This window comes from Anguilla anguilla, chromosome 11 (genome assembly GCF_013347855.1).
Source record: "Anguilla anguilla isolate fAngAng1 chromosome 11, fAngAng1.pri, whole genome shotgun sequence".
NCBI classification, from domain to species: Eukaryota; Metazoa; Chordata; class Actinopteri; order Anguilliformes; family Anguillidae; genus Anguilla; species Anguilla anguilla.
In genome coordinates this window covers 28,895,543-28,917,975 of record NC_049211.1, presented here as the reverse complement: position 1 = coordinate 28,917,975, position 22,433 = coordinate 28,895,543, and the positions used below count along the sequence as shown (strand labels likewise).

General features: G+C 45.0%; 1 protein-coding gene across 3 annotated transcripts in view; it reads left to right on the top strand.

Moving 5' to 3' along the window:
- The window catches only part of nfatc2a (nuclear factor of activated T cells 2a), a 69,288-nt gene that overhangs the window by 19,783 nt on the left and 27,072 nt on the right, over window positions 1-22,433 (top strand). For all 3 annotated transcript variants that reach the window (XM_035382683.1, XM_035382684.1, XM_035382685.1), the window contains exons 7-9: window positions 11,289-11,344; window positions 11,935-12,067; window positions 12,522-13,178. In XM_035382683.1, coding sequence (XP_035238574.1) covers window positions 11,289-11,344; window positions 11,935-12,067; window positions 12,522-13,178 — 846 coding nt within the window. The remainder of the gene's footprint in view (window positions 1-11,288; window positions 11,345-11,934; window positions 12,068-12,521; window positions 13,179-22,433) is intronic.

Genomic DNA, 22,433 nt, shown 5'->3' with positions numbered 1-22,433 from the left:
GACCACAGCCACTGAGCATACAATGTCTTTTTTCAGAACTCTGAAGCCCAAATATATTATAAACTTTTTAGATTTGTTTTTCCCCGAAGCGTTCCTGACTAGAGACAACTGGGATTAAAGGAGTGGGTTTTAGTTGCCGAATCTGACGGCCTACAAGGCATAAAGAGCTTTGTAGCAGAGCAGTGGGATACTTGGCAGCTGACTGTATCAGTAATGTGAAACAGCCTTGAAACTGTGTTGCTAAGATTTGCTTTTGTATGTGTAGGAGAGCAGCTGTGGCATATCCCAGATTTTAAAACGTGGCTGTTTTTTTAAAGTTTGTTTCTTCTCAATTTTTCAAAATTGGGAGCACAATGAACCCTTTGCTGTGTGTCCCAAAAGATGTGTTTGAGAAAGGGCTGTCACTTTAAAAACCTTATGCAAATCAGATGTAGGAAGTCAGCAAGTTTGATGTCATTGGTATATATAGTCTCCCCCCCCCCCCCAAATCTGTAATATATACACTACAGCAAATGTGCTGTAATAAATAGGACATAAATACAGGTTTATATATGCAGCTTTCTCATACATTTTTTTTGCATGACCTTTTTTAACAGAAGATCCATACACTTGCCTCATTCTCCTCAGACATATCTTTGTGATTTGTATCCATCTCAGATCTTCCAGTGGTTGTTTTCCATCTTATTTAGTTCCCTGTTTTTTCATTGCCACTCTCTCTCTCTTAAAGGTGTCTTGGCAACCTCAGTCTCTTAAGTGACCAATAGCAGATGCCTGCCTGTGGTACAAATGCTGTGGGTGCAGTGAAATGAGTGCGATATCTGCCAACATGATTAAGCTGAACTGAAATGTTCCCTGTCTGTACTTTTGCACATTTGCTATCTCCTGCTCTAGGATCTGTTTGAGGTGCATTTGCATGTTCGTTTAGAGTAAATTTGCATTTGTTGTGGGAGGGCAGATTTGGTTGAACTAAAAAAACATGTAGCTCACATGAGTGTCACATGCAGAGATACCTCTAATCATAGCTCCTAAATACTGTGTAAAAAACATACATATTTTATCTTTAGTCCAGCTGTAGTACTCTTTGTCCATGACTGGAGTGGAAAATTCAGTTTTTTATGTGAAATTATGATATTGTCACACACTGCGATAGATTAGGAGGCTGTCCAAGGTATTCCTGCCTCTCCAGCACCTCCTGTGACCCTGCCCAGGATAAGCGGGTGTAGATTATGGATGGATGGATGGTTGATATTGTTAGTCTCTGAGGGTAAAATGACTGGATAAACATACTTTTTTGTCCCGTTTGAAATGTTTCACTCATTAAAGGTAAAGTGGCACAGTCAGGGATTTATGTTACATTACATTACAGGCATTTGGCAGATGCTCTTATCCAGAGCGACGTACAACAAAGTGTATAACCATAACCAGGAACAAGCGTGTCGAAATGGTACTAGAGAGAAGTACCATTCCAAGTGCAGGGAACAACCGCATAGTTCAACTTGGACCATGTAGGTTAATCTGATTAACACTAACACAAACAAGAACAGCAGCAACGCAGTCTATGCAAAAAATACAAGCAGTAGTTAAGACACGAGTGCATTAACTAAGTCAACTAAGAAACAGCTACCTAGTTACAACCCTAAGCTTACAGTCAATTTAGAGATTACAGGGTGGTAGGGAGGGATGGGGAGAGGTGCAGCCTGAAGAGGTGAGTCTTCAGTTGTCGCTTGAAGGTGGTCAGGGTCTCAGCTGTTCTGACCTCCACGGGAAGGTCATTCCACCATCGTGGGGCCAGAACAGACAGGAGACGTGATCGGGAAGCGCAGGTGCGAAGAGGGGGAGGTGCCAGGTGTCCTGAGGTAGCGGAACGGAGGGGTCTCACTGGCATGTAGGTAGGCTGTTATGTGGTGGTTTACCATCCATCACCCTGTTCACAGCTAGAAATCATTTGACATTTTAGTCACCTTCTTCACAGACATGGCTTACAGCATGATAGCAGTCGCCTGAACTTCCGTTGATGGTGCTGCTATCCTCCGGGCTGTTTGAAAGCTTGAGTCATACCTGTAGCCACAATTTGCTGTTCTAGGGAGAGGTGGTACACAGGAAGGTTGTTGGTTTTGCAAAAGTGGGTGATACACGTCATTTCGCCCCACGCCATCCAACTTCTGGGCAGCTCCCCAATGGGACAGTCCTGGGATGGTTCTGTCCCCCTCCCCCATTTTTGCAGCCGTTGCCCCAATAATTGCTCATAGTATACCCTTCACCACTAGATCAGTGTTTAGCCCAAGCATCTGCCCTTGAGATCCGTGTCCCGGCAGGGGTGTGTCTGGCCTGGTAGAGCGTGCTTTAGGATTGGTTTAATCTAAAGATGGAGATTAAGCAACCCTGGGGTTCAAAGAGCATTGTGGGTGTTAATATCCTACTGCCCCAACAACCCTCCCTCCTCTTTGCCCCCTTTTCTTAATTTCCAGCCCTGTGATTCTATTTCTCAGTCTCTTACAGCTTCCTCATTTGCCATATGTTTGGTGCCATTTAGCAAATATCCATACCTTAAGTAGATGTATATCAACTGTGTGTGTGTGTGTGTGTGTGTTTGTTTGTTTGTTTGTTTTAATTCTAATGAACTCATCCAATAACAATAGTACATCTTTCAGAAAGGGTTCCTCGCACTGTTGCCTTGGAGATACAGGCATTCCGGCTACTCTTAAATGGTTAAGAGCTTGTGAGGTCTCAGATACAAGGCAAGGTAGGAGTACTTTTAAGGATAAATAATATTGATACATAGCTCTCATTCTTACTTGGAATAGGAGTGCATTTCCGCAATTCTCAGAATTTCTGCTCACTTAAACGGATGGTTCCATTTCTAGGGTTTTAAAAATGGTATTTCAGTCAGGGTATATTTTTTTGTTTAGTTAAGAGTTTTGTCTGTTATGAAGGATATTGTACTGTATATACATGAAGACAATTTTGGGGTTTGTGGTTTAAACAAATAAAATAAACTTCAAGTAACTCTAAAGCAGCTTGCACAGTGACATTATGCCTCCAGAGGTTGTATGTGTATATATATTAATGGATTATTCCTCAAAATTAAAAAAAAAAATATTTTCAGTTACGATTTTCTTGGTGTATGCTGGTGTATGGGCTTGTGCCCATACATCACTGTATAAAACCTGATATTTGTCTATGTAATTGTGAATGAACTATAAGATTAATCTATTCATATGTGCAGCCTCTGAAAACATGGTATGGCTTCTTTGGAGGTACTTGAAGTGTATTTTCTTGCTTTAGACCACAAACCCCCAAATGCCCCTTTACCATCCATTGTAAATCTGGCTGGTCCTCAGAAACCTCTCCATCTGGAATATCCTTTACTGCACATTAAATCTATCTGTGGCAGTATAAAAAAATGAACACTAATACTGAAATAATATCACCAGGAAGTGAACTAGAGTAAATCTGAGAAGCTTTGAGCCTACAGCACTCGTCTCCAAGTGGCAAAGCGTAATGAAGTGGTGAAGAAAAGCAGGGGAGTTCTGAAATGTCTGATTGATGAGGCCTCTTTGCCGGGGTGACAGGAAGTGGCATTTTGAGGACATGGTGTGAGCTAAGTTTCTGACAGTAATTTCTTTTAAAAACCAAGATGAGAAAATGATCATCGGACCATTAGAACTGGGGTATCCAGTCTTATCTGAGAATTACCTTCTTACCCAGCACCAAAACATCTTTCAGCTAATCAAGGCCTTGCTTGAACACAGTCATTCATGAGTTGAATTGGGTGTTCTAGAGCTGGGCTCACAACAAAAGCACTGGCCTTTTTTGGGTACGATTGGACTCCCCTAACTCTTAGAGTGTCAGCCACTCTGAAGAGCTGGCAAGGGTGGGAGGCCTGTAATGTGTGTTTAAGGAAGAGGAGACGGGCCCTGGTTTATAAGGATTTGGGAACACTTGTGTATGGAAACTTCGTCGAGTTCTATGAGCCGGCATTCACAATTACAAAGGCGATCGGTCCCAAACACCTGAATGAGACAGGGGAGACCGCTTCCCGTCGCTGACTCACTAAATTGTTCCACAGGTCGAATGTGTTCCCGTCATTGTGAAGAAACTTGTGATTTATCGGTCTTATAAATCCTGCTTTGTCTCCGCGGGCCCAGGTTTGGAGCCTTTTCCTCCGGTTTTTTTTTTTCCAACACTGCTTCTCCAACGGTGAACCAGCAGTGACCTGGCGTCTTCTCTCGGGTTCGAGCTCGTGCCTCGGCGGGTCTTGGAAGCGGTCGGCATTAGGACGGGCGCATTTCTCGCACGTCGCATATTTGCGATCCTCCTTGGTTTGCTCGCCCTAGCCCTCCGGGTTCCCTGGGGTTTTGGTCTCCGCTGCCGTGCGGCGTTAGCCGCTAGGTGCAGCTGTTTCAGGGGGGCAGATGGGCGCACCCCCCTCCTCCCCCCCGCCCCCCCGGCTTGCATCCAACCCCAGGCAGGTAGACGCGTTCCCGCATCTGGGATATCCCTACTGTTGTGTTACGTCGCTGGGTAATTAGGGGCCGTTCGAACGGGGGAAAAAGAGGGCGAGAGAGAGAGAGAAGGGATTTCCATTGTTTTGGAAGGTTTCCCTGCATGACACAGAGTTCTGGAACGGCACGGCTGTGAAATCTTCTGAATGGGACACAGCTGCCTTTGGCCGGAGTTCTCCCGCTTTCCTGGAAAGTGGCTCTACGCGCGCCGGAGCTCGGAACCCCGGAGACCGGAGCCGGGGCCAGCCCGGGGCTCGGGGTCCTCCGCTGCACCAGCGCTAAAGGTGCGAGAAAAGAGAGGCCCCTCCGGATTCGTTTGGGAATAAAAAAGCGAAAACAGCCACCGGCGCCAACAAAGAAACGGCAGCCACCTGTCGGTAGAGCTAGCCCATCATGAAATACTCGCCAGGGGAAAAAAAGCCCCCTTTATCCTGGCGAGGGTTATGGAATCCCCCTCCTTGGCTGACTCATTTCAGCCGGGCGCGCTCCACTTTCAGCTGGAGAGGGGTTTCCCCGCACACATTAGCGTCCAAAAAACAAAAACAAAAACAGGGGCCTTGCGACCGACGCAAGCGGCGGATTTCGTTTGACGTCCTCCCCTGAACGACACCCTGGTGCAGGCTGAACTGTGGGCGGTTATTGTCTCTTTGTTCTCCAGTTGATCGAATGCAAAAAAAAAAAAAAAAAAAAAAGTGGTGCTTTTACCATGCGTGGTTTCAGGTTGACACACAAGCATTTTTCTGGGAAGCCCTTTCACAAGCAGCACATGGGTGTGCTGCTGAAATTTAACACTGCACAAAAACTTAGATCAGTGGGCAGAGTTGGTGTTGACAGTCAGTTAAAGCCACTACACCAGCCCTTCATCAAATGTACATTAAACTGACTGAGAGATTGGCTTGGCCTTTATTCAGTCAAGCTTTGTCCTTAACCTTGCTTGTACTGCAAATAAATACAAATGTAACTTTTTTAAAAAATGCAAATATACTTGATTTCCATTTTTTATTTATTGTCAACTCATTGATTGTCAACTCTCTGAACTGTGTCTGGAAAAAAATGCATGCTTTCAATTAATAGCAAGCGGGTTTAAATTAATTAAATTAATAGCTAGTGTGTGTAAAATAGAGGTATATAATAGCTGACTGTGATACAGTACTGTTTGTAAAAGAGAGGCATATAGTATTTGACTTGTGATGCAATCGTGTGTGTAAAATATAGGTATATAGTAGTAGACTGTGGTACAGTAGTGTGTGTAAAATAGAGGTACATAGTAGTAGACTGATACAGTAGTGTTAGTAAAATAGAGGTATGTAGTAGTAGACCATGGTACAGTGTGTGTAAAATAGAGGTATATTGTAGTAGACCATGGTACAGTGTGTGTAAAATAGAGGTGTATAGTAGTACACTGTGGTACAGTAGTTTGTGTAAAATAGAGGTATATAGTAGTACACTGTGGTACAGTAGTTTGTGTAAAATAGAGGTATATAGTAGTACACTGTGGTACAGTAGTTTGTGTAAAACAGAGGTATATAGTAGTACACTGTGGAATAGTAGTTTGTGTAAAATAGAGGTATATAGTAGTACACTGTGGTACAGTAGTTTGTGTAAAATAGAGGTATATAGTAGTACACTGTGGTACAGTAGTTTGTGTAAAACAGAGGTATATAATAGTACACTGTGGAATAGTTTGTGGTCATTTTGCCTACCAGTGTAGTGGGATTTCTGGGCCCAGATCCAAAACAGCTCCAGGGGTGAGCCCCGGCTCCAGGCTGGCTCCAGAGCTGAAAGGCCCTCGTTGCTGTTGATTATCGTTTATAGTAAGTGACATATCCAACAATAAACCAGAACAGCCGTATGCCAGCCTGTAGAGAAGGTGAAATAAAACACGTACTGCGCTGAGGCACACTCAGTTGGGCTAGTGTTGTCAAAAGCAAAACATAGTTTTAAGTCAAAATCTACCCCTTCATTTCAAAACATAACATCCCACAACTCCCCCGACAACCCCATTTTTTTTACAGTAATCAACAATTCATAGATCAGCACGAAGGTCTGGATCAGCGACAGGATTTTAGATCTAGTCGCCCGAAACCGACACACCGCGCTGCCCCCGACACACGCCCACACTTAAGCACACCAGGCACCTTCCTGTCTGATTGCAGTCAGAAAATGACAGTTTAAAAAAAATGCTCTAACCTTCTTGTATTACGTCTGTACACAATTGGGCAGCATGTTGTAATGGAAAATGCATGGCGCATAGTTTTGTGTGGGTATTTTTAGATGCCAGAGAAAAATGTGTACGTATCTTGTGCGGAAAGGAAATCTTATTCTTCAGTTAATGCCTTTCTTCAAAATGAACTTGTGGGGGGGAGGCGGGGAAGGGGAAGGAGGGAGAAACAGAATGGCACTTTGTGTAAACTTCGTGGGAACATTCACTTTCTGGAGCTTCTTTGACCCTCTTTGGCAGTTTTAGCGTCCATTTTCAATTGACTCAGACAATTTTTTGTGTGCGGTATGTAAGCCAATTGAAACCTACACATCCAAAAAGTGTGAACTATCTCTTCTTTAAAATGCCTATTCCAGCATTGTGTGTTTGAACCCTTTATGCATACACACACACCAGTAACCATCATCCAAACAATATAGTTTTCTTCACCAAAAATGGATGGGCGCATTTAAAGTGCCTCCTGCTGGCGACCAGTGTAAAGCAATGTATGCTTTTAAATAAAAATGTTTACAATTGTATTTTCTGAAACAGTCCTGCCCTGTAGCCCTGGGGTTTTCCTGAGTCTCTCCTGAGTCTGTGGCCAGGAAAGAGAACTCCTTCTCTGATCCGTGCACTGTCCTCTAACATTGGACCTTGGCCAGTATCGATAGGAGACCCATCAAGACCCAGTTTTCCTCAGTCAGCAGCGAGCATGCTAGCCTGATTCAGAAGCGGGCCGCTCTTGTGCTGTCAGTGCCGCATGCTGACTGACTACTCCGTTCCCCGGGAAACGTACTCTATTGCAGGCACTGTTTTGAAATGGGGGAAACATTCCCTGGAGCTGCTATAAGAGCACGTGAGGGAGAAAGGTCACTTATGTTTGCACACCTTGATGTTAGAATGCTGCGCTGTTGGGCTGTATACAGTAAATCCACCCACACATATATGAACACATCTGTAACATATGCTATTCCACACATTTTACTTAAATACATTTTCTTACAAATACCATGCAAAGCAAATATTGTCTGGTACATTCAATTCTCTCTCTCTGTCTCTGTCTCTCTATATACAGGACTATACAAAAGTCAGAGCCCACCCTTTCTTTTATTTACTTTCCAGTGAAAACAGCTATTAAGTGCAAGCAGTTTATATTTCAGTGTCAGAAAATAATGCAGCATATTTATATTTACATATTTAACACAAAATTACACAAAGACCTCCACAACTGTGTACGATCTCAAATCTTTCAGCATTTAGTGTCCACTCTTTGCCTTTATTACAGCTTCCTTTCTTTTCAGGGGCATTGCTTTGATTTTTCTAAGACATGTGCAGGAGTATGCTTCTTGTGTAAACACCTCCAAAGTTCAGTCTTAGAAGTTGGTTACATGTTCTGCTTCTCTTGATCAAAGTGATCCCAATCACAATCAGTGATATTGAGGGCTGGACTCCAGTCCATTGGAGTGGCCAGTCCATTGTTCTGAGAACACCAGCTTGATCGTCTTAGCAGTGTGCTTGGGGGTCATTATCTTGCTGTGGAATGAATTTGCTCCCAATCAAAGATTGTCCAGAGGGTACTGCATGATGTTAAGATTTGTTTGTGTTTGTCAGCATTTGGGATGCCTTCAATCAAAACCAAATCACCAACTCCACATATTGTTCAATACACACACACCCACACACAGGACTTTCTCTCTCTTTGCTTTGTGCTGCAGCTGTTACAACTTAAAACTTGCTCCACTTTATCTGCCACCATCAGTCGGGTGCCACGTTTCTTTGTAAACTGGCATCCATATAGCACCTCAGAGAAAGGTGTAAGTGACAGACGAGAGGACCAATGAACTAAATTTACACCTGCTGATATATTGGGGAGCCTCACTCTCAGCCCCGAGCTGAGCTCAGAGAGACCAGGGCCTGGAAGGTTCTCCAGTGTAGGTGTACTGGAGGGCGTCAGTAAAGAGGATGTGGTCTCAGAGCGCAGATAAAATCTTCAAGTACAGATAGACTCTCCTGTGTCGGTACAGAGTTTAGGTTATAAGCGAGGGGAGGGTTCACGCCGTGCCCTAATCGCGAAGAACCAGACTCTCTGCCCACACGCCAAACTGCAGCAGAAATAACTCTGCTTATGTGAAGCAGGACTACATAACGCAGTGAACACGCATGAGTATTATTGGAACATGATTGTTTGGGGGATGCAAATGAGATGCACTTAGCCAAATGTGTCCTGACCTGGAAGGGACTTTAGAGGGTTAAAGCAGAAGCCGGTGCCAATGGTACGCGTTTCGCTGTTGCTTAGGGGGGTTGTTTTGTGGCCAACCACACATGACATGTGACACAACTGCCCTGTCCTGTCAGTCTGACGTCATTTTCAAGGACTTCGTTTTCCTAGTTTATAGTGCCAGAGGCAAATTATGGCTGAAGCCGCTTGCTGTTAACGTCAGGCCATTCCAAACTGGCTCCGTTTGCTGAAGTTCTGAGACAGAAGCGCTTGTTTAAAAAAAAAAAAAAAAAAAACAGAAAGAAAAAAAATGTTGGAATAAATACACATTGGAATAAATTTTGTCATCAGCCCCGCCTCTGGCAGCATCCCAAGACTGAATTGGGGCTCTCAGTCACCTCTTTGCCTCAAAAGCCCCAGTCATTCATTACCAGTCAAACAAGGCCCTACACACGCTAGTCGTGATTAGGTGGAGCCTGAGGGGATTTTTCTCATCAAAGTGACGTTTTCACTTAAGCCAGAAGCATGTCAGACATCAGAGCTCAGTAGCCTTTTGAATCTGAATATTAAAGTCTGTTGAAAAATGGCTGTGGTTGTGTTGGCTTAAAATGGATGCATTTTTCAACAGCTTTTACTTGATCCTGTTTTTTTTTACCCACAATGCTTTTTTTCAATCAATGTGTGGGGCATGGCTTGATTTTCGTAGGAAACTGTTGAAATGTTTGTCCGTTACTTTTCCGAAGTAGTTTGAAGTCCAACTGAAAACTTTCTTCATCTGCCCCACACATGGCATGATATTTAATGGAAGGGACTGTGTTCTTTGTTTCAGTTCCTGCATTGTACTCATAAAAGTCCTCTTAGCCTTCAAAGTAACTCTTAAGTTTCAAATATCTAAGAATATTGTGCAGATTCCTCTTAAGTTTAGGAATCTGGTTGAGAGTATACTTTAATGGAAAATAAAAAAACATTTATTGTGTGTTTGAGAACAGCAGATGGCTGTTCTGGTAACTACATAAAGCATGCTCCTTCTTAAGTCTCATTTCTTGCTCACTCTTAATTCACTTGAAGTTACTAAGGTCCTTATGAATATGCCTGAATGTTCCAAAAGGGCAAGATTTTAGGTTTTCAATCTGACATGAATCCATGCTTTAAAAACACTCTCAGAATCCTTGTGAATACTGCTCCATAATTCTCATTAGACTCCTAGACCCGAATGTGGCATTTGCATACCATCTTGGCCATGCAAACTATCTGTTTAAGCCACCACAAGCTTAAATACAACCTGATTTACAAACTCACATGCATTTTTCACCTGCGCAACATTTGCCTCAAACAGAAAACAGTTTAATTTATCCAGGCGATCCCATCGAGATACAAATCTATTTTTCAAGGAATCCCTATCCTCGAGGCATGTACAGCACAGTTCTATAAAAAAGCAACAAAAACATGAGTTTGAGTTCACTAGGGTCAGTGGCACCTTATTTGGCAAGGCAAGAACACCATGAAGTTTCCACACCGTGGAATATAGTAACTAAAATTCACCTTCCAAAATTCAGCCAAAATAAATTTCATGGAGTCTGTAGTAGAATTCTGTATTTATAATAATGACCTTTTTAAAAACCTTTAATATCCTGGCTGTCAAATAATCACAGCTGGGGTGCACTTCCTTTTACACCAGCTGCCTAGCAACCACTGCTTTATTGGCACTAAAGAGTGGGTGGGGCAAAAGTCAGCGGTCAAAAAAAAAAAAAAAACAGTGCATGTGCAACCAATAATCATATATAAACATCATAACAATGACAATGTGTCGAGGAGAACGCAATGAATTACGGGTGTATATCAAGGGCTGCTGTCGGACATGCAACAAACCACAGTCCCTCGAGCTTCGCTTAGAATTCATGCCGCAACCCTGTCCAGTCAGATGGGGAAAAGCGAATCTGCGTGTATGCGTGCCTTCAAACGGCACAGCTGCAGCTCGCCAGTGAAGTTAAAGAAAGCCAGAGCGCAATTATAGCAGCCTCCATGAGAAGCATTTAAAGTTGCTAAGAAAGAGACACATGGTCGCAAATCCCCTCTCAGGCCGGAGTACATTCAGGAATTTGTAAATAAGAAATCTGAAACTGCGCCTTTCCACATGCACCCAAGGTTTTTTTTCTTTTCTACATCTCCCAAGAATGCTCACTCTATTTTTACGCTGTGTGCTCTCGGTGGCCGGTAATTCCCCTCGCATCGGTTACTCGACCGAGAGAGGACGTCCGCTCCGTCCACGGCCCTTTTTGGAGGGGGGTGGGGTACAAACACAGACATTATTGTCCGATGTGAATAATTAACCCTTATCGAAACCCGGCCCTCTTTGTGTTCACAGATGGACAGCAGATCTGGGAGGCGGAGGCTACGGTTGACAAAGACAAAAGCCAATCTGTAAGTGTTGCTGCGATGCCTGCAGCCCATTCATGAATAAGGAGGCCCCCGGATTAATCACTGTGCTTGTTGTGTTCACTACACTGTGCTGATTGTGCTGCCGATGGTGCTAGCATACGCCTTGGCATTGTTTTTGTTTTGTTGGTTTTTTTTTGTGACAAGATAAAACCTCTGATCCTGTTTGTTTTGGATATATGGAGCATGTTCATTGCCTATATGTGATCCGTTGGACCAGTAGTCGATGTGTGACTGGTGCCCCCTGTTTCAAAAGTTTCGCCTAAGGCTGCTCTCAAATAATATTACCAATAATTTGCCTTACAAATAATAATTGACATCATGGATCTTTATTTCCAGTCCTGGAGTGAGTTGCAGTGTCTTTTTAGATTTTTATATCCCTGATTTGCATGAATATTCATGTGTTGTCTTTTAAATGAATTTGAATTGAGTATTACCAGCTGTATTTATTGTATTCAGTTACTGTAACAGACTGAACTCTGTTAGTTGCAGTAACTAAATGGGAACATCAGCCTGGCAAAGAACATGGCAACATGTGTGATGTGAAGCACTGATGTGAAGACTGTGCCTTTCAGAGCATGTTGTTTGTGGAGATCCCATCGTATCGAGACCCCTCCATCTGCCACTCGGCCAAAGTTAACTTCTATGTGATCAACGGGAAGAGGAAGCGCAGCCAACCCCAACACTTCACCTACACTCCTCTGGCAGGTACAGACACACACACACACACACACACTCTTACTCTCACTCTCACTCTCACTCTCACTCTCACTATCACTATCACTCACTCACTCACTCACTCACCCGCTCGTGTGCATATAAGTCCATGACCCCACAAAAGCACTCACACACAAACAGTCACACACACACATACAAACACACATACAGATCTGTATGTAACTCAAAAAGCATAAGACAAATAAATGACGTTTTAATGCAGCTACACTAGCAATCACTGCATTTGTGCCATCTGTGGAGCTGGATACATGCTGAAGAAGTTCTGCCTAAGCAGTATAATGTTCCCCTTGGGAGTCAAATCTGCAGTGTCGTATTTACAGTCCCACCTTCTGTGTGGTTACATGACACTATTGCCCCATTCTGTGTGTTATGCTAGACTGTGGCATGGCTGCTAATCCTGGATGCTTTTTTGCATTTTCCCCAGTTCCTTCCATTAAAACTGAACCCGTGGACGACTACGAGGCGGGCCAGATGGGCTTCCCCATGCCCCAGGTCCTGGGGGTGTCGCCCCAGCAGTACTACCACGCCCCCCACGGCCCCCGCGCCCTGCTGAACCCCGACAGCTGCCTGGTGGGCGCCATGGCGCCCTGTCAGCAGGCGCTCCCGGGCCTGGTGGGCCCCGAACCTCGCTTCCAGCAGCAGAGCCCCGCCATCGTGTACCCCCGGGGCCCCCGGGGCCCGAGCGCCAGCCCCGCGCTCTACCCCCAGCCGAGCGGGGCCATCCCCGTGCCCGACCCCCACCGCTCCGTGCTGGTCCACACAGGGTCCCCCGCGGGGCCGCCCACCTCCTCCCCCGGGGGCCACCCCTCCATCATCCAGTTCTCCCCCACCAACCACCTCCTCCGGGGCGCCGCCCCCCCTCCCATGTCTGACCACCATATGTACTACCCCCAGCAGGGGGCGCCCTCCGCCCGCTCCCCGGCCCCTGCCCAGCACTACCCCACTGTCATCCAGCAGCAGCCCTACGCCCAAAAGGGGGCCAAGAGCCGGTCTCCGCCCCCGGAGGACCAGAGGGTGGGCGGGGTGCCTGCCCGGGTCACAGTGAAGCAGGAGAACCTGGACCAGGCCTACCTGGATGATGGTGAGTGAAGCCTCTGTGCCTCCATCTCATGCATCTCATTTATATACAACAAGTCTCATAGCTTTTTGTATCGCATCAGTGTTTGGCATGTTTAACATGCAGAAAAACAGGTGCTGAATCAGTTGTGAAGCAAAAATACAACTTTTTTTCTTGTCTGGTAAATACAGTGCAGTAGCTGAAGTAAAATTATTTATATAACTGAGCAATTTTCTTTGCAAACACTCATTAAGTTTTTCCTATTTATTTTCCTATTTTGGTTTTTCTAATAATAATCCTCAGCAACTTCAGGTTAGATCAGATGAACATGTTAAATGGTAATTTTAGGTGACCTACTGACAGTGTTAGGTCTCAGGTACTCAATGTTATGTAGATCTCAATTTAAATTAAAAAGAACTGGTTCCTCATAGGATGTTTTTCAAACCTGGTGGAACATGTATTCACTGGAGAGCTACGTATTGACAGTGATCAGTCACACATTAGGGTGAATGTTAAGTCAGCTACAGCTTTAAGCATAAACCACCCTAGCCTATATTTCCTATTTTTATATTGTGAAATTTCAGAAGGCGAGTATACGTAACTCTAGAAAATGGCAAAATTAAAACTTTATGTTACATGTGAAAAAAAAAATAATTGCAAGGTATTTTTTGTGAACATTGTCTAGACATGCAGGCGGTATTTTCATGAGGTCCTTTTTGAAAACCTGAATGGCTAAGAAGATGTTTGGCCTTGTTTACCCATATTGTTGCTCGTTGCGTTCTCAGATCCGTCCTGATTGGTCCTCCACGACGGGCAGAGCGCTTGATTTAAACATCCTGTTCTGCAGTCAGCTCAGTTGTGTACCCCGTTAAATCACATGTCGTAATTTCAGTTCGTCCAGCTGCTCGTTCATATGAGCAGGCTGATGGACAGCAATCTGCCGCTGTTAGAACCAGATTAACAGTGATCACTGTTTCCGGAGGTTTCCGCTAATATCCCTTGCTTTGCTCTTAATTTGACTCAAATAGCAGAGAATGAACACAAATTAGATTTCACTTAGTTTGTCCATTTGAAGTCCAGGGATGAACTGTTGATTTGGAACAACAAAATTTGCCTCAAGATTTGCTATGTCCTTACGCGCTTTTTTTATTGCAATGTTTTAAAATGCTTTAAACCACAGCTCTGGGTTGAAAAACATGTAAGTTCATTCATAAAACTGTTTAAAAAGTCTATTCAGAAAACAGATTGTCCCTTTGGTATTAGAAAATACACTCTCTCCTAAAAATGGCAGCAGACTGGTTGAGAAATGAGAAAATTGCTGTCTAGACAGAAAATTGCTCTTTTTGGCGTAGAATTACCCCTGAAGGATTCATTTAATTATTTTACGAAAACAAATATGCCTATACAATGTCATATTTCACTGTTTGTTTTGAGGATGTGTTTTTTTCAATGTGGGCGAGAAACTCAGGTACAGTTTTTGACAATCTGCTGCTGCAGCACTCAAAAAAAGGAAGGAAGTCATTTTTGAATCTCTTCCTTCTTGGCTCATCTGAAACCGCATTATGTGATAGAATTCAGGCTTTAATTTAATTCCCAGGATGGATTTACCCCAATGAGCCCATGTGTGTGGGCTTAATAGATGTCACCCTGTGGCACTATACTAAAGCTGAAGCAGTGTGTCAGCATAGGGTTCTGTTCTTTACCTGACGTGCGTTGGCTTTGTAGGTTCATCATCACATCCTTCTTGATGTAACCCTTGTGCTTCTTGGAGAGCATAGACCATATGAGATTCTCCCAATCTGATTATCATAACTAAATAAAAAGCCATTCTTTATTCTGCCAATCTCAAGACAGTGCTATTACGGCATGTTTCAAAGGAGAAATAATTGTCGGTGCGATGGGGGAGGGGGGGGGGGGGGGGGGGGGGGTCAGGCATTTGGTAAACACTCAGTCTGTGGTGTCACAGAAGGCAGCTGTGTCCTGTGAGTTCCGGAACACTCCGAGCTTTCTTCTAGCTGAGACGTGTTAATGGCAGACATGTCGCTTTGGGACGATGCCGCAGCAGAGGATGAAGGCTTCATGCGAAACAACAATACCAGGAAGCGTCGCACGCTCCCTTTCGCTCTCTGTGAAGACCTCAGGACGCACATGAGACCAAGGATCTGAGCGCCGGGCGGTGCCGGGGGGGGTGGGGGGGTGCTGGCCCTGTGCGCCCCACTCAAGGCAAACATCGCAGGAAATCGGTCAGCGCTGAAGCATTTGCTCTTTGCACCGTCGATCCGGGGTTTCCGGTGCGGATTACAGCCCGGGCTGGACCCGCGAGCCGCAATACCGCTAACCCCGCTTCCTTATCCTGGAACTGCTGAAGGCGGCTTTGTTGTTCTGAGATGGTGCGCATTTCAGGGAGCCTCGTACGGTGGCACCTTGGCTGTCACATGACGGCCAGCGTCAAATCAGACCAGGGCGTGGCCCAGGGGCGGGGGCATGTCTGTTGACAAAACCCCGGCCTGCTGAACGCGAGAAAAATGTCTTGGGCAGAGGGTTTGGGACCACCTTCTTGGTACACCCAGATGGAAGGAGGGAGGGACAGGGGTTTTGGGTGTGGGGGGTGCAGGGTTGGTGAGAGGGGGTGGGTTCTTGGCCTGGTGACAGGGCAGGAAATGAGGCCTTCTTGTCTGCAGAAAGCAGCAGCTCTCCTGACTGCCTGGATATGTTGACACTGTTATGGTCTCAAAACAAGTTCTATGGCAACCATTGTCAAAGAGTGGAACAGTCTGCCTGGGAGAGTCGGGGAAAGCCTTTTTGTTTGTTATCCTTGGCTCCGGGATCTCCCCTTGGCCTTGAGCCCCTCGATTCTGTGGGGGGAACCCGCGATAGAATTTGTTTTTCCATGCCGAGGATTCTGCCAATCTGGCAGCAGAAATTCCTTCTGCTTGCAGCTGTTCTCCTCCAAGCCCTGTCTGATCTCCTGTAGATAGCAGCAGGGGCGGGGGTGCGGGGGATGCGGAGGGGGCGGTATTCAGTGGAAAAAGTGAATCCGAGTCGTAGAAACAGAGCCGAGATGAATTTCTTGTGGATTGCCTAACGGGGTTTCCCTCGATAAACAGCAACAGTGTTGCCGTTGCTGAATTAATGTCCAGTTACCGGGGGAACCACGCTGTGTGGGGCCCCTTTCATCCCCCCTCTAAAACTCTAGATCCTTTAGGCCCCCATGGGGCCTCTGCTGTGTTGCCTTTTCCTGATTGGTGGGCTACTTGTTCCCTTTTTGTACACCAACTACATTTTCATGCGCTTCTGGAAAATCTAATAAAGATTTGATTTGATACCTTAATTGGGGTATTCCCTTTGCTTTGGCCATTCAGGTTCAGTAAGACAAACTTGGAGTACCTTCCAACTTGAGAAAAACACAAGTGCTGGTTGCTTTATGAAAAACAACAGATATAATATTATAATTATATCAATATAGTATTCAATATATTGTGCTGATGACACAGTATAGCATCATTAGGACCACATCACTGACCACGATCAGTTCATATCATTTATATTAGATAAGTCCCTTGAATTTGAAAAAGATTACTTCATTAGCTAGCTAGATTTTGGTATAACAGCACACCCTCTCATGTGATATTGCTTAAGTTATCTTCAGTAAGCTTTTTAAAAAAATTTTTTTTAAAGAATAATTTCATTATAAAGCAATACTGTTTCCATTATAAGAGCATAAACCTCCCTTGAATTAAAAGTGCCTATGGATGCACTAGCTGCTGTATGACACACCCTATTACTGCACCATTCTATACCCATGGTCTAGGCATCAGTGCCGACTGTGACAGCACCCCCACAGGACAATGTACCGTTGGCTCTATCATCACTCAGGGATGGGAGGTTTATAGCCAGCCGGTGGGGATGACAGTCTCATCGCTCACTAGCGACTCCTGCAGGTTGATTAAGGAACCTGCAAGTTTATCTGCCTAGCTGCACGTGAAGCATCTTCCTTCAACTGACGCCCGCACGAGCCCAGCTTGCACACTGCAGGGTAATAATAATGGTGCTTAGGAGCACGTGCTTGTCTTCTCTCCCCCAGATCGTTTCTGCAGTGAGGGCGTGATTTGGCATTCCAAATTTGGGAAAAGAAGGGGAACGAATCATTAAAACAGAAATTAATTAAAATAACGAAACACTTCACAGCGTATGAACAAATATGCAAATTATTGCCACTTTCAGGTACTGCAGTATATTTTTATAAAAATGCATTGCTCTGAAAATATATAGTATGTCATCTTCCAAAAAGTACCACATATTTACAACATATTGCATAAAATTTCAGTAAGGGGGAAAAGTGAGATGCAAGAGCAGGGCAATCGGGAGTGATACCACTCTATCACGGCAACTTGCTTTCTTTTTAAATACTGGTGGAATGAAATCTCCAATAAGGCGGCACTTTTTCTGATTGACACTGAAGCTCTTACACTCCTCTCAGCCTGAACATTGCCAGGCCAGTCCGTCTGTAAATATGGTGCCACACATATCATTAGCCTACATATTTTGTTGGGGTTTGTAAACAGTTGCTGCAACTTCATTACTGTACCAACAACAGAGATAAGCACTCTAACCACTAAGGCAATTTTAAGCACTGATAATATGCTGTAAGCTGGATGTTTGTGACGGTATTTTAGTTTGTAGTAGCATTTTTTTTTTTAGCTTGTCCAGGGATGCCAACTTTTTTTTTTTGCCAAGATTTTCAGTTTTAAACTGTCAATACGATGCATCTTTTGTTACCTTACCAAGCTTTTTTCTAAAATGTCAATTAATTTATTGATAGACGATGAATTTCAAAGTTTTCAGCTAATCAACAATCAACTCTGTGTTGACGTCGCATAGGTTTGTAAAACCAAAGAAAATTGTTGCAGGTAGAGTGGAGATATGACTTTTATATGATATGCATTTGTGTAACAGGGAAGGCAAGCCAGTCTGCCAAGTGATCTAAAGGATCTGTGAACTGTGAACAGATCTGGTGTGGGGTTTCTGAAACCTGCTTCTCTCACAGGCTGACAAGGGCTACCAGTTTCAAAGCTTTCAATTCAAATTTAGGAAGAAATTTTAGAAAATTCCCCATTTTGTTTCTTTCTTTTGCAGTGTTAAAGTTACGCCCACAGAAGCTGACAGAAGTCAAGCAATAAGGAGAATTTTCAAGGAAACACGATAAGGGCAGATGAGTAAATTCCGACGAATCCAAAACCTGCTAATTTCGAACGTGGTTTTACTTTGCGAGTCACGTTGTCGCTAACCGTTTCACCTCAGTGAACGAGTTTCAAACCAACCAGATTGATCTCAGAGCTTTCACGATGAGAGTTAAGAATTCAGGTGAAGCGCAGGCGCCTCAGCCCTCCGCCCCGCGCTTGCGAGTTCGTGCTTCGGCGATGCTCAGTTGAAACCCGGGGGCTGTGCAGAAAGCGAGATTATTCCAGTGGGCAGGCGAGAGATCGGGTCGGATAAGGCACGCAGCTGCGGGGAAACGGCGTTCGCGCTTACATTAGTCCTGGGTCACTTGCGGTTTTTCTTTTCTTTTCTTTTTTTTTTTAAAATTCTATTTGCCGAGCAGATCGCAAAAGTGCAACAGCAGCTCATCCAGCGGCAGGCCGCCGGGCGTCTTTGGTCGCGGCGCGCGGCGAGGCCGTGCTCTCGCGTGATCGCGCGCGTCGTTTCATTGGGCTGAGCTCTTTGAAGAGCTCTCCCAGCCTTGGCTTCTGATGTGAAAACGCTGCTCAGGAATAAGACGTGAGAAAATGCGGAGATTGGGTCTGAGCACCCCTCATCTGTGTGTGAGCTGAGGAGGGCTTGCTGAGACCACCCCGCCAGACTTGCGGCGCGGTCCACTTCCTGTTTGACACAGCCGCTCTCCTTGTGGGTTTTATTTCATTCCCCTTTGGCAGTCAGCTGAGGGCACTCTTCCTGGGGGTAGGCAGCCCCCCCCCCCCCCCCCCAATGCCGTGGTTGTAGCCAAGCAACAGACTCCCCCTGGTACGAGGACAAGAGTGCGAGACACGCGCCTATTGTGCAGACTGTTTCCTGGGCCGACTCTCTTGCCAACCCTTCACTGGCCGGGCGCTACGGCAACAGGGCAGACACCCCAGTGAAACTGAATGTTCTATAGCCGATAAGGCCTTGATTGAGCCCTAAAACCCCGAACGACACATTGGGCATGCTTTTATCTGTTGCTAAGGCAGTAGTTTAAAATCCTGCACGCTCTCCAAAGCATCTAAATTTTCACAGTTTCTCAGTTTTGGCTTCCTGCTATCTGCAAAGATACTGGTTCTATGAAGTTTTGGTCAGGCCAGTGGATGAATTGGGTTGAATTGCCAGCTCCAGCAGGAGCATCTCCTATACAAGCTCACAACGTTTGTTGGTGACTCACGGTACCATATTTGTATTTTAATTGCAAAGGGAAATCCTTGGGCATTGGCTGCCTGATAGATATCGCTGGGCTCAGTCCAAACCCCTTTAGCAGGGTGCCTGGGTGTAAACTGAATAGTGGCAAGAAACGCATTCAGCTCAAGAAACAATCGGCAATATTTGCTGCTGAATCCCAAAAATACCCAGCACACACAGGATGAAGGCACTTGCCGAAATGTTTGTGTGCACCATAGAAATTTAGAAGTGTCCTGGTGAGCCTTTTCAGGTCATTCCATTTTCCCTTTTTTGGGCAAGGAACTTTCCAGGGTTAATTTACCTCAGCCATCTGCTTCCGATCAAGCAAGTGCTGAGTCAGAGGGAGTCCTGAGCCGAGGGCCCATAGCCACTCACATCCGCATGCGTTTGGAAGAGTGTTCGAAAACTGAACTACAGCCTTCATCTCCGGCATCTCTCTTTATTCGAAGAGACATGTCGAACCTTCGAAGGTTCTCCTCGTAAGGTTCTTGGGTTAAAAAAATCTGTACAAATTTGCCTTCATTGAGGGTCCTTCACTAAATTAAATAGTATCTTATCGATATTGTGGTTAAATAGCGATTTTCCCAGTCCTGAACGGTAGCATGAAAAAGCATGTTACATTCACTAGAAAATCATTGAAAGGGGACAGCCACACCTCTGTGAAACGAAGGTGTGACATTTTACAAAACACGAATGCGAATTTCACCATTAACCGGCTCGGTTCAGAACGGAAAAATTGCACTGACCCCAAGCGGCTGGGTAAAAGCGCAGCCCTTGGCATGTCAAAGACGCTCATCGGGCATTTTTACAGCGTGACTGACGCTCGTCAGACGGGCGCAGTTCCACGGGCGATCCGCGACAGTCGCGGCTTCGCTTGTTTTGAGACGAGAGAGGGCCTGGACAGCATGTGCGCTTGTCGGCCTGTTTTCGCGTAGCGCGCTTTGAACGCGGCAGCACCCTTTCCTTTGTCACAGTATGTAGGTCAGAGCTTTAAATAGCCTCCCGGGCAGTCGGTCGCATGTTGCGATCGCTCACCTGAAAAAGTCAAGCAGAAACGTTATGCAATCAGTACGTCTGTATTAACATGTATGTATTGATGGATACATAGCTTACTTCCTTTGTCAATAAACAGGGTATGCATATACAGTACAAATATAGCATGTAAACAAAAATAACAATATAACATATAACAATGTTCTATAATGTCATCACAATGCTCATGTGATGAATAAATCCATGACATATTTAACATAAAACCAAATAATGATGCATAATTCATCTCTCAATCCTTCAAACTTTTCATGTTTCAAGCCCAGATATCGAAGTTGTGATTTTGTGTGACAACAAATTTGGTTCTTTGGATGAAACCCAGTTTGTTGCTACCAAAGCTCTGCTGTAAATCAGACCACAGTGAATCATTATGCTCATGTATTATAATGTAGTTAGTTAACTTGGTGGTTAATATATGCATCTTATCAGGGAAACCTTAAAAGGTCCGACCCATAGTGAGACTATGGAAGTGCTGTTAATAATACAGTGTAATTAAACGGTGGAGGGCTGTTTCTATGTATTCATCAGGTCGTTGTTGAATTGGAACATTATAAGACCTTAGAAAAATACAGTATCATCTCCACCCGGTTCCATTGAGTATTAAGCTCTCACTCCTTTCCTCACTGTACATTTTTTTAACATACTTGTATATTCCATTAAAAAGCTGGATATTTTACTGAAGCTTTTCAGGTTGAGTACCTTGCTCAAAGGTGTCACAGCAGTGCCCCATGTGGGAATAGAACCTGCAACCTCACAGTTACAAGCCCAGTTTTGATTAGTCACCTGGGCTAAGGCAAGGTGGTTCCCCCTAAAGTTCATAAAACTGAACTTCCTGCCCAAGCATGTGCTATAGTGACATGTATGAGAGTATGGAACACGTCTGCCTAATTCATATTTGCACAGGGCACACAGTTCCCCTGTGTTCGGGGTATCCCCACTTTTTGCAAAGCTTAGAACATCCAAAAGAGTCGGTGGGTGGCGTCACCCCCCTCCCCCTCCCCAAACTAAGATCGCTCCGGGTACAGCGCATCGTTGGCGCCAGCGTGCCCTCGCCCGCTTCCCAGTGCCAGTGTATGCTGATAAACAGTCTCTCAGAGGAAGCGGAGCTGGGGAGGGGTTGGGGGAGGGGGGGGGCAGTACTTGGACCTGTGACATGTTCCACATTCTGGGCATTCCGTTCCGCTGAGGTCATCGCTCTTCCCAAAGCGGCCCAGAACAGGATGGCATCGGAGCGCGCGCCCCAGAGGGGCTGGAGGCTGATCCTTGCCAGGGCTGCTGGGGAGGGGGGCTCATTCAGTAAAGGGCGTGCTGTAAATTCACGCCGCGCTGTGGTGTAAGGATGAATCACATGGTCGTGCCAGTGCCGCCTGTGGCCAGTAGCTCCATAGGGCGATGCGCAGTTGTTGATTGCATCACCCAGGATACGGAACGGTTCAGTCGGTTAGAGGTCTACGTTTCGACACTCCTAGCGCCCCCCGCTGGTCGATCGGGTGCCAGTGGACTGAATGTCAAAGCCACATATGAAAGGCCGTCCTCCGAACACTTTTACCAGACCCATTCTTAAAATAATAACCTTTCAAAAAAAATTATGTGGAATTACATTTAATTTAATAGCAGCTATTGGTCTCTCTTGCCTTTGTTTCAGTCTCCATATACAGTTCATTGCAGTATAACCAATCATATTTGCTCTTTAATGGGCTGGCCCCATGAAGTGTGTTGGAAAGAAATTACATTTCAATAGCCAAAATCATGACTTCACTGTTGGTGGTTGGAATACTGTGACACTTGAAATGCATCATG